This window comes from Aethalodelphis obliquidens, unplaced genomic scaffold (genome assembly GCF_003676395.1).
Source record: "Aethalodelphis obliquidens isolate GAN/ISIS:26980383/991018 unplaced genomic scaffold, ASM367639v1 scaffold3, whole genome shotgun sequence".
Taxonomy (NCBI): Eukaryota; Metazoa; Chordata; class Mammalia; order Artiodactyla; family Delphinidae; genus Aethalodelphis; species Aethalodelphis obliquidens.
The window spans coordinates 50,555,454-50,568,323 of record NW_020837947.1 but is presented as its reverse complement, the minus strand read 5'-3'; the positions used below and the strand labels follow the sequence as shown (position 1 = coordinate 50,568,323).

The following is a 12,870-nucleotide window of genomic DNA, read 5'->3' as shown; positions in this document are numbered from 1 at the left end:
AAAAAAAAAAAAAAAAAAAAAAAAAAAAAAAAGAGTTTCAGGTTTCTTCACTTCATGACTCCTCAGAGCCTTGAGTAAACTACAATATATTGTAATTTGCAGAAATTTTTATTATGGAACTCTGGAGGGTTTTGTAGGAATAGTGTTCCTTGAAATACACATGATGTGAGGTCACATATATTAGCGTTACCCTCGTTGGCCTATACAAGTTCTTCAATGACTGGCACTATAGTCATCAATCTTACCTTACAGCAGAAAATACATGCAACATCCTCACAAAAAGCAGGACGGTAAAGAGGTTAAATGCATAGCTGAATGACCTAGAACAATATTCTTCACCTCTCTGTGGGCCTTGGTTTCTTCATATGTGCCTGACACACAGTCAGCATAGTAATGTGTGTGAGCTAGTACTATTACTACCCTCAAATGTCTGAATGAAAACAACAGCTATATAAATGGTGCCAATGCTAAAACCAAGGATATATAAGCAAACCCACCAGCTAAACAAAGCTTTATGTATGTACTGGTTTAGGGCTTGGGAACCACATTACCTGAGTTCCATCCTAGCTCTGTCACTTACTGTGTATCCTTGGGCTCAGTTTCTTCATCTATAAAATGTGCTTAAAAACAGCACTTATTTATGGGGGCATACAAAGATTAAATGAGTTAATACATGCATAGTGGCTAGCAATGCCTGGCAATGACAAATACTCAAGAAATCCTAGCTGGTATTATTACAAAATTAGCCCACAAGAAGTTTTACCATAAAATTTCTGGAGGGAAAAAAATATGTATTGATATATACATATAGCTGAGTAAAATGGGAATAACAGAACTACAGATTAAGACATATGATAAAGGGTGTTAGCATTTTCCTCCAGCTTTAGCTATAATGAACTGAATATCCCTAAAACTATTAAATGGAATTTCTCCAGTTGAATATATATCAACTCTACATAAACGACTCAGAAAATAATCTAATATCACAGTTACTTAAATTTACTTACGTTTCATATCCATATTTCGGGTTTTATAAACAAAGTATGTATAAATCTGTGTTGTGCGTATTAGAATCTGGTCTCCACTATAGCGTATTGAGCGATACCACCAAGAGCCCTAAAACACAAAATTAAACCAGAAATAAAGCATAAAAACCATGATAAATGTTAATTTTGATGCAGAATGGTCAAATTTTCTAAATGTTCATAAACCAATAAAAAGACCTGCTCTTTAGAACAAATGCCTTTGTTACATATTTCAAATGATTTATTTGGTAAATATTTATGCTGCCTGAGGCCTAAACACCAACCTACCTCATTACATATATATGATTAAAACATTTAAGTTTCAGCTAGAAATTGTTTAAAGACAAAATAGGAATGAAACAACCCACTGCTATAAGCAAAAAGCTGGTTCCTCACACATAGCATGTCTTCAATAAATATTTGACAAATAAGCGAAGAGGCAATTTTATAGTTGATATACTACTTTCATTCACATTATTCCACACAAGTGGATTCTCACACAACAATCCTATGAAGAAGGCAAGACAGGTTAATTGTTAGCCTCACTATGGGACCCATAGGAACTGTAAGATCAGTAAGAATACCACCAGTCATAAGAGTAATAAACAATAAAATCATAAACTTTATGGTACCTCAATATTGAGGTACTATGCAACTGTTTTTAAAAATGAGGTCGTTCTACATGTTGTACCCCTATATGAAGCAAAAAAAGTCACAGAACAATACATATAGTAAGATCACATTTAAAAAAAAATGTGCACATGTATATATACATAATGCATAGAAAAATATCTGAAAAGGAAGCAAACTTAGCAGTGATTATCTCTGACAGAGAAATGGAGTTGGGGGAGGTGGTAACGGAAGATTTTCATTTTAAATTCTAAATACATCTGTACTATCTCATCTGTGTGTAATTTTTGCATCAGGAGGAGATTCACTTTAATATACTAAAGAGATGTCACCTTTAGAAGACCTTTAAAGTATAACTGAATATAAGATTCTTAAAATTCAAGGATTAATGGATTATATTCTAATACAAATTACAATCTTATAAGGAGACTCCAAAGCATGCACCGATTCCCTTCCCTAAAAAATGTTAATAAAAAGAGCTGGAACTTACCACAACAACTGGAAGGATAACCATGAATGCCAATCCATATACAAGTAAAACCTTGAATTGAAAAGGAAAGAAAAAGTTATGGCCTTCACCAGGTAAATGATGACAACATCCATGAACACTTATTTTGAGGCTTACATGGGGGAGGCACTATTAAAAGCACTCCTCATGCAGTACTTCATTTAATCCTTATTTTCAAACTCTAAGAGGAAGGTACCATTATTATTTTCCTTTTGCAGATAGGGAACCTTCAGCATATATAGTCATCCCTTGGTATCCATGGGAAACTGGTTTTAAGGCCCCAAGGATACCAAAATTCAGGGATGCTCAAGTCCTTTATATAAAATGCTGATAAAAGAGTAGGGCCTCTTTACCCACGGATGCAAAACATGCCGAAAGGGAGGGCCAACTTCAGCTGACCCTTGAACAATGTGGGGCTTGGCTCCCCGACCTCCTTGCAGTGGAAAATCCAACTCTAACTTCAGAGTTGGCCCCCCATTACCTGTGGCTCTGCATCCGCAGATTCAACCAACCATGGATTGTGCAGTACTGTAGTCCGTATTTATCAAAAAAATCCACGTATTAAGTGGACCCACACAGTTCAAGCCCCGGTTGTCCAAGGGTCAACTGTATTATATATCCACACTTTGGCAAGTAGTTAGTGCCTTCCAAATAAATGGTAGAAGCTGGTTTCTTTGCCTAAATATCAAACAGAACACATAATGTTCTGTTTGCAAGTAATTTCTATCTATTGGTCTTAGATTTCTGTCCTACTGCTTGATCCCAAATCTGGTAGCTAACTATCTTTTCTCTTCTCTAGTATTCCCTGAATAACCCCAAGCATAATAAACATGCTTATATACAGCAACTATATACCCTGGAAAATAACATGTAAATAAACAGCCATAAAATAACACTAAATAGCCATTTTCAAAACAAAACATGGATTTTTTTATTGCTTCAAAGATAGCTCCTAGATAAGTATTTTCAAGAAAGGAGAAGTAGGGAATTCCTGAACAATAGGTTAGGATAATTCCTGATGTTTTAGGAGTTGCAGCCTCTATATTACAGACTGAAGTCTGATATCCCACTGTCTCCTGAAGTGCCACATATAATATATATCATTATGTTAGCACACATTAAAATTAATTTAGCCTGGGTAAATGTGGAATAAAAGATAACTTAAATTTTGAGCGCTACGTAAGATAAATGTAGATACCATAAAAAAACAGTGGTTCCCTAAACCAAGAGTAGGACCCAATCTGAAACCACCTCCACAAGAAATCGCCACAACTGTAAGGAATTCCTTAAACAGTGCGGGGGGGGGGGGGGGACGGACCCTATACTAGAACACACTGCCCCAAACCAACAACCTAATAATAGGAACCGATTCTTTTCTCCATTATGCAAAAACAGTTTTCACAATACACAGTTAAATTGAAAACAGCACACCAGTATTTTCTTTGTAAAGCTCTCTATATATTACCAAGATATATCGAACACATTATAGTGTCTTATTTAAATGTACTCACCAAAATTGAATTTTTCTGGTCAACTATCCAAGCTGGCAGGGCAATTCCAAAGCTTGTGGCTAAAATAGGAAGAATATTTTTGAAGAGTCTCCATTTCCAGTTTTATTTCTTTATATCCCCAAATTCTGTCTCCCCCAGCCCCTCCAAAAAAGCTTTAAGATTATCTTATTATGTGTTTCCATTACACAAAAGTTGATGGACATGGTTTATATTTGAAACTTTAAATTTTTCCAGAAGAAAAAAAAATTCTAAGTATGTGAATTCCTTCTTCCCAGAACACTTAAATTATTTTATATGTCCTGAGTTTATGTAAACACTATGAATATATGAGAAAATGTTTAGTCAGTAAAGAAAAACAGATTTTATTCATCCAATTTTTATCAACTACTAACTGGAAATGAAGAATAATGACAGTGACTACTTTCCTCATCAAATCAAAGTTCTATCTTTCAAACCAATCTCTAGAAAGAAGAATAAAGTAAAAATTAAAGGGAACTCAATTTACATATTTGTTTAACTCCTTGTGGTTGTAATTTTCCTATTCACAAACTAAGAAAATCAAAACATTCTTTTCAATCTAGTTTAACATTTTTATAATATACACATATCATAACCCCAGTATTTTTTAATCATCATTTACCACACCTTGAGGCCCATCTGGATTTCCAAACTCTTCCCAATTTTTCCGGGACTCTTCATCAGTTAAACTAGCATAAAAGGAACAAAGGTGCAAAATTAGAAAGCCACATCTGAAAAATAAGTACTCATATACACAAACTCCATTAACTAACCAACTCACTTCCTAAAGATAATTTCAGAGAATCAAGAAAAGAACTCTCTGAAATCAGAAAAAAAGGGGGAGAGGAAAATAAGAAATTCAGCATTAACAGAAAATGCTAACTATTGAGCCCAGATACAAATTCCTAGTTGGCCCATGGGTTCTCAGGTTTAGCCAGTTCAAGCCAGAAGATGCAACTTTAAAGGCTACTACATTTTCTAAGGAGGCAGGGAGGATTATACGTTACTTTTAAAAATCTTATACACTCAGATATTTCCCAAAATTTCTTCAATGTTCATGTTTTTACTTTAATAATGATATATATCTATTTTTTAAATATAAACTTAATACATGATTAATAATAATCCCTCCAAAACTGGTACCACATTCTCAAAGAAAAAAATAATAACACCTATAAAATTCCACTGCTTTGGAAAAGGTCATTTGCATTGTGCTAAGATCACAATTTTCTCCTAAGCCAACTTCCAGCAAGACTAAGAAAATACCTGCTAAAGCAACAGCTTCTTAACCCAAGCAATATGAAAGTGACAGTGATTTTTTAAACACCTAACATGAATATAACCCCTGACCTGGGCAATGGCTCAAGGCACAGGGTAAGAGTAGTTTTATTCCAGGTCCCAGTATAGATGTTAAAAAAAAAAAAAAACATTAAAAGAAATTTTCAATTCCTTCAAAAACTTGACAATGCTGTTAAGGAGACAAGGCAGACACATACACACAAAATGACCAATAACATAATAAGGAAGGCATTCTTGCAGACCAATTGGCAAAAGATTATGTTTATGTCCAAATCTAATTTTAGCCATATTTCTATTTCCCAGAACATATGCACTTAAGATACAATGAATTTTCTATTCAACAAAGCTCCAATTGAGAGAGCGAATGCAGAAGAATCTTCATAAAATTGCAAAATTTTTCAATGATTTGAAAATATTTTTAAACTTACCAATTTGGTCATTTATGAAAACAAGAGCCTTGATGTCTTTAGTCCTTATTCAACTGTAACTCCACTTACACTGTTTGACCTAAGGCCGCAGTAAAATACAGGAGCCAATGAAAGGCATTATTAGAGAGACTGCAAGTTAATAAGGAGTGGTGCTAAGATTCCTTTCTGCTAAGGGAGGGATGTTTTTCAAAAACTTTTGCCTTTGTTTCCCTGTACAATTGTCCACCCCACCCAGAGCTTTAGCTATTGTTTCTTTCAATTTTCTGTCTCCTAATCAGTGTCTTTTCCCCAAAATAATTATCTCTGTCCCCTCCTGACTTTCTGATGATGGCAGCACCATAAACTGTTCTGTTCTCTATACAATGCCCTTACGTTTTGCAAAATAAAGCACAGCTCTCATCAGAGAAGCACTTGATTTTTCAACCTGCATACACACCTGATTAAAATTCCATTAACTCATTCATTAAACCATCTGTACAACTGTTGTGTAACCATCCTGTATACTCAAAGGAATTATCCATTTTTTAAAAAGTCAGTGTAAGAAAGCAACTGATTTTGGGCTACTTATTAGTGCTTCAGTATCCATTCCTAAGACTTAAGGTACTTAAAAGCTATGTGATTTCAGTATAATTTATATATAACAAGCTTAAACAACACCAATGGTGCTAACATAATTTTTTTTAATTCAATGAGTATAAAGCTTCCTAAACATGATTATACCCCTTGACTTTGGGGGTGGGAGGTTATATCATAGATCCTATTAGGAATCTAATGAAACCTATGCCCCTCCTGCCCTGGAAAAAAACGCACATTTACAAACACACATAAATTCTGTATACAGTTTCAGGGACCTCAGTTTATAAATCCTAATCCAGAGAATGTTTTCACTAAATTATATGCGAAGGGCCTGAGTTGGCTATGTAGAGCTAAGTTATATATTCATATGTAAGAACACATGAAAACATACTTTTTAAAAATCAAAATATCTTTAAGGATGTAAATCATGCTGCCCACTTGTTACAAAGTAGTTTAAACATAGATTTTACACCCAAAAGCAAAATCCCAACTATATCCAGAAGAATGAATCAGATATCAATAGTTGGTCTAACTCCTCAAAAATAGCCATACCTCCTTTCCTTTAAGTTACAATCTGGTCTGAAGAAATAGGAATGACCCAGCTTGTTTATTATAATGAGTGAATAAGGGAAGAGAAACCAGCCTGAATAACCAAGGCAAATTCTGAAAAACCTTGTAGATCATGCAGTTTTTTATAACTGCATTCTACACGTTCCTTGAATTACATAACTTAGGCTGGTAGAGTTATACATACATAAGATAGCAGCTTCAATCACTCAGAACCTATATTCAGTAAAATGCACCCTTTTAACTAATCTAATTATACTTGTACAAGTTACAATAACTCAAAGTTCTGGGTCCCATAATCATTTTACTTCTTCACTTGTCTGATAGACCATCAACTATTTAAGACATTTTACATACAAAACATTCTACATCTTGAACATGTAACTGAGTTAAAACCAAAGGCCATATATTATTCTTCTGTACTTCTTAGAATAGTGACCATACATCATAGAGTCAGATTTCCAGTAACCTGAGAACAAAATCATGAACTTGAAAGTGTTACAATACCTGAAAACTCAGGGGGGAAAAAAAAATAACTGTACCAAAAGCACTAAAATTAAAACTACTAATTATTTTTGGGGAAAAGAATCTGATTAGGAGACAGAAAGTTGAAAGAAACAATAGCTAAAGCTCTGGGTCGGGTGGACAATTGTACAGGGAAACCAAGGCTATCTGACTTCCTCTGGAAATCTTCAGTTCTTCTTAAATTACCTGAAGACAGCAACTAAGGCACTGCAATACTTGTGCAACAAGGGTAAATGCTTAAAGGAGACACTGAAAAAAGGGGAAAAGGAGACACCAACTGAAAGACAGCAATCTGGAGGACATCTGCTGCGTAGAAAAGAAAATGTAGTATACACTTCAGAAGCTCCTGAAAGTATTGCTTTATTACAGAATCATATTCACATAGATAACAAGCAATCCACAAAGGGGGGGCAGGCTAGGCAGAGAGGAGACACGGTCAATATACTTTTATTACGCACAAAAATGCGTAAGATGATATTTCCCAAACTTTTGTCATTCACATTCCACTTTCACAGCCTGCTATTATATCTGCATATCCTATTATTTACTTATATTTTTTAAGTTAGCTTACAAAATTATATACATCACCGAGTCCTCAAAAAACAGATAACATCTTGTCTGTATTTTACTCTTTAATTCAACATAAGAGCTGTGTGGGATATATCTATGATTCCTGAAGAGTCCAGCTAACTTTTTAACTCTTGTAATATTAATACTCAAGGAATTACTTCAAATTTTATATACCCTATCCTGTTTCCCCAAAATTAAACTCATCTTTAGTTTATAGTTTAAATGAGACAAGCTATAAGCCAAAATAAAAGAAATAGATCTAGCCTAACAAAAAGCCTAGAAATGAAAACAAGGTGCAAGTAGATCTCTTCTAATCAGGATGCTTTGAAAATAGCTCAATTAACACATCACTTATTACTTAATTTAACCAACTTACATGGCAAAAGCACTACTGTAAGTTATTTAAAATTAAGGTTTGGCTAAATTAACACTTCAGGGTTGCCAGGTAGTTCCATAAATGATAGACTCAACATATGAGGCGCTTAATAAAAGTGTATGACAACTATTTTATTACTACTTTATTCAAATAGAAAACTATCTTTACCACTCTTAAAAATGTGTAACGGGTCCTATAATACTTACGCTGCATAAGCTTTTGCTATCCTCATGAACATAACTTCATCACCTCCTTTATCTGGATGATACTTAAGTGACAGCAAACGATACTGTTTCTTAATTTCTGCTACTGTCGCCCCCTAAAAGAAAAGGCTTTGTTTTAGTAAAAATAAGCACAATGCTGTAAAAACATAATCCATCCCACTTTGAACTTAAAATATTGAACTACTCAATATTTTCAGAAACAGAAAATGAAGTTTTCATCCTATATATACCTTGTCCTATAAATTTCACCCACATATTTTTAAAATAAAAATATTCATTTTGTCCAAGATATTTTATTTTATTGAGCACCTAGTATGTGCCACGCAGTACCCTAGGCACCGACCATTTTAGACTGATACTATATAATGCCATTTAAAGAAAATAAAATGATAGTGACATTTAAATACCAAAGAATGATCACAGTAAATTAAGTCTGGCTGAAAAAAAACTCAAATCAAAGGTTAACTTCCTTTCTAAGAAAAAAATCTGAAGAATTTCTGGTTTCACCTGCTTGTCAATATTTTAATGTTAAGTAAATACTTAATAAGTTTACCTTAGTTGTTTCCTAATTAGATTCAATTTCTATGAATAAATTTTTCACATTGATTTTTTATGGCATTAAATTGCCCCCAAACGTTTTAATCTTAAAAAATCCCTCTTGATAACCATGATCATCACAATAAGAAAACTCAGATGATATGCAAACTTTTCTTCTACAAAGCAGAAAACTACAAGATTAACACACTCCTTACTGTGTATCATATGAGTCTCTGGATCAAGCCATCTACTGAGGAGAGACTAGAAGTAAAAAAAAAAGTAGTATGGCAGAAAAAATGGAAAGGGCACTAGATTCACCTTTGTTACTAAGAAGTTATGGGACCCCAGACAAACACAAATTTTCCAGGCCTCATTTTCTCCATGAGAAAAAAAGGGTAGATGATCGCTAGCATTCATTTCAGTTCTAACTTTCCACTGATTAACTTAAAAGACCAATTTTCTACTGCGACCCATCACTCAAGTTCAATCAAGAAAGTCAGCTAACAGGTACACTCAAGATTAACCTGAATTTCTATGACAAAGACACCAACACACTGCCTTAGTGTCAACTAACACAGGGTCCCATCCAACTAACATAAATAGACCTCCTGCTTCTAACTTTGCATTAAACCAACCTTAGAAATGTCTTTTAAAAATATACTAACTTCTCATCTCATCTTCAGATATTTTTACATTTTAGCAATTACAAACCAACTCTTAATAGGATGGCAATCAACATCTGTGGCTTAAAAAATATATGCTGGGGCTTCCCTGGTGGCGCAGTGGTTGAGAGTCCACCTGCTGATGCAGGGGACACGGGTTCGTGCCCCGGTCCGGGAGGATCCCACATGCCGCGGAGCGGCTGGGCCCGTGAGCCACGGCCACTGAGCCTGCGCGTCCGGAGCCTGTGCTCCGCAACGGGAGAGGTCACAACAATGAGAGGCCCGCGTACCACAAAGAAAAAACAACCAAAAAAAACATATATGCATTAGAATAATAATGGATTAGGTATCTTTTTTAACTGACCAGAGTCTGATTTCTTTAGGCACAGCTCAATTTCTTTTAGGCTGTGGGCCCAGAGTATTTTCAAGGGACTATATAAAATACTACTTACGGGATCCAAATTTAATACTTCATAAGGATTGTATTCTTGATATTCTCGGTCTGTTTTGGAAACTTTGTATGTAAGGAATAATAACAATGCCCATCCTGCAAGCAGAACTATTTTCCTGTTTAGAAAAAAGATAAGTGAAGTATAAATAAATACAACTATATGGTTTTCCTTTAAGATTCTAAAGACACTATGGCAAGGCATAAAACGATCTTAAGTAGTCTCATGTCACTGTGCTATTGACTCAAATTCTATAACCACTGAATTGTAAGACACAATAAGGACTGCATCTTTTTTCACCTTTGAATTCTCTAGAACCTAGCAGTGCCTGGCATATAATATTCTCTCAGTTACTATTTGCAGAATTTTAAGTAAGAAGTTAATGTACTCATAAACTTATTGGACCCATTCCATTAGATCAAAATATATTAATACTTAGTATTCAGTTAACCATTTAATGTAAAAAAGAATTGCTCTTGACCTTGTAATTACACTTAGTAAGATAATTATGAAAAATAATGGGTCAATTGTGCAAAGATGAATAAGTAGCCTTGTTTATAACAGTAAAAATTTGGAAACAACCTTCAATGTCCATTTATAAGGAACTAATTAAATAAACCATTTATAGGAGACTAATTAAATAAACCAAGATATAGCCACACAATAGAACATTTTTAGCTAACAGATATAGAAAGACGTGCATAACAGGGTAAAAAAAGATATAAAAGAACATATAGTTTGAAAAAAAACTAATTTCTTTTCTCCTCAATATGTTCTATTTAGTAAAAATATTTAAAAGATTGATATTATCAGTGTTGGAGAGGCTAAGGTAAAAAGGAACTCTCATACATTCTACACTCTAAAGGAATATCTGGCAATAAGGTTATCAAAAGCCCTAAAGAAGTATATACCTTTTTAACTATCATCTATTCCACTTCAAGAAATTTAGAAGGAAATAAACTAAAATTAAGTTTATAAAGTATAAAAGGGTGGTTACAGGTATAATTCATAGCTGAAAACATACACACATAAATGTCCATCAATACAGTACTGAAAAGATAAATAACAGTACATCCATAGAGAGATACTATCTAGACACTAAAAATATTTGCTGTGGAAGATTATCTACCTTGTACTGTTAAATTAGAAAAACAGCTTTCAAAGCTGTATGTATAATATAATCCTATTCTTTGTAAATAAAAGTTTATTATAAGTAAAAATATAGAAGGTAAATCATCTTTTTTTAAACATCTTTATTGGAGTATAATTGCTTTACAATGGTGTGTTAGTTTCTGCTTTATAACAAAGTGAATCAGTTATACATATACATATGTTCCCATACCTCTTCCCTCTTGCGTCTCCCTCCCTCCCACCCTCCCTACTCCACCCCTCTAGGTGGTCACAAAGCACCGAGCTGGAGCTGATCTCCCTGTGCTATGTGGCTGCTTCCCACTAGCTATCTATTTTACATTTGGTAGTGTATATATGTCCATGCCACTTTCTCGCTTTGTCACAGCTTACCCTTCCCCCTCCCCATATCCTCAAGTCCATTCTCTAGTAGGTCTGTGTCTTTATTCCTGTCTTACCCCTAGGTTCTTCGTGACATTTTTTTTTCTTAAATTCCATATATATGTGTTAGCATACGGTATTTGTCTTTCTCTTTCTGACTTACTTCACTCTGTATGACAGACTCTAGGTCCATCCACATCCACCTCATTACAAATAGCTCAATTTCGTTTCTTTTTATGGCTGAGTAATATTCCATTGTATATATGTGCCACATCTTCTTTATCCATTCATCCCACGATGGACACTTAGGTTGTTTCCGTCTCCGGGCTATTGTAAATAGAGCCGCAATGAACATTTTGGTACATGACTCTTTTTGAATTATGGTTTTCTCAGGGTGTATGCCCAGTAGTGGGATTGCTGGGTCATATGGTAGTTCTATTTGTAGTTTTTTAAGGAACCTCCATACTGTTCTCCATAGTGGCTGCACCAATTCACATTGCCACCAGCAGTGCAAGAGTGTTCCCTTTTCTCCACACCCTCTCCAGCATTTGTTTCTAGACTTTTTGACGATGGCCATTCTGACTGGTGTGAGATGATATCTCGTTGTAGTTTTGATTTGCATTTCTCTAATGATTAATGATGTTGAGCATTTTACATGTGTTTGTTGGCAGTCTGTATATCTTCTTTGGAGAAATGTCTATTTAGGTCTTCTGCCCATTTTTGGATTGGGTTGTTTTTTTGTTATTGAGCTGCATGAGCTGCTTATAAATTTTGGAGATTAATCCTTTGTCAGTTGCTTCATTTGCAAATATTTTCTCCCATTCTGAGGGTTGTCTTTTGGTCTTGTTTATGGTTTCCTTTGCTGTGCAAAAGCTTTGCAGTTTCATTAGGTCCCATTTGTTTATTTTTGTTTTTATTTCCATTTCTCTAGGAGGTGGGTCAAAAAGGATCTTGCTGTGATTTATGTCATAGAGTGTTCTGCCTATGTTTTCCTCTAACAGTTTGATAGTTTCTGGCCTTACATTTAGGTCTTTAATCCATTTTGACCTTATTTTTGTGTATGGTGTTAGGGAGTTATCTAATAAGGTAAATCATCTTAATGGTGGTTACCTTTAATGATGAGATTGAATAATTTTTTTATACCTTTTGTATCACAATTTGTTACATTAGGTAGGAACTGTTAAACAAAGACATAAATGAATCATAGGAGACCTAATCAAACAAAACTGAAGTGACCTATTTTCAAATACAGAAAGAAAACATTCCGTGTGTTTAAGCTCTCTTGATAGGAACCTAGCTTAAATGTGTTTATTTGGAGTTTCCAGGATCCATTTCCAACCTACCTCCTTACTTTTATCACCCTAGTATTTCAAACAAAATAAATCCCCATATCCCACAGTCCCCTAAGCTTTTCCCACCATTATGCTTTTGCTCTCTTGGGTCTTTCAACCTAGAA

At 34.5% G+C, this 12,870-nt stretch overlaps 1 protein-coding gene across 3 annotated transcripts in view; it reads right to left on the bottom strand.

Annotated features, from left to right (window-relative positions):
* SEC63 (SEC63 protein translocation regulator) overlaps positions 1–12,870 on the bottom strand; it is a 70,356-nt gene that overhangs the window by 32,795 nt on the left and 24,691 nt on the right. For all 3 annotated transcript variants that reach the window (XM_027089290.1, XM_027089299.1, XM_027089283.1), the window contains exons 3-8: positions 9,909–10,023; positions 8,240–8,352; positions 4,320–4,381; positions 3,675–3,733; positions 2,146–2,196; positions 1,008–1,116 (exon numbers count right to left, since the gene is read on the bottom strand). In XM_027089290.1, the coding sequence (XP_026945091.1) occupies positions 1,008–1,116; positions 2,146–2,196; positions 3,675–3,733; positions 4,320–4,381; positions 8,240–8,352; positions 9,909–10,023 (509 nt within the window). The remainder of the gene's footprint in view (positions 1–1,007; positions 1,117–2,145; positions 2,197–3,674; positions 3,734–4,319; positions 4,382–8,239; positions 8,353–9,908; positions 10,024–12,870) is intronic.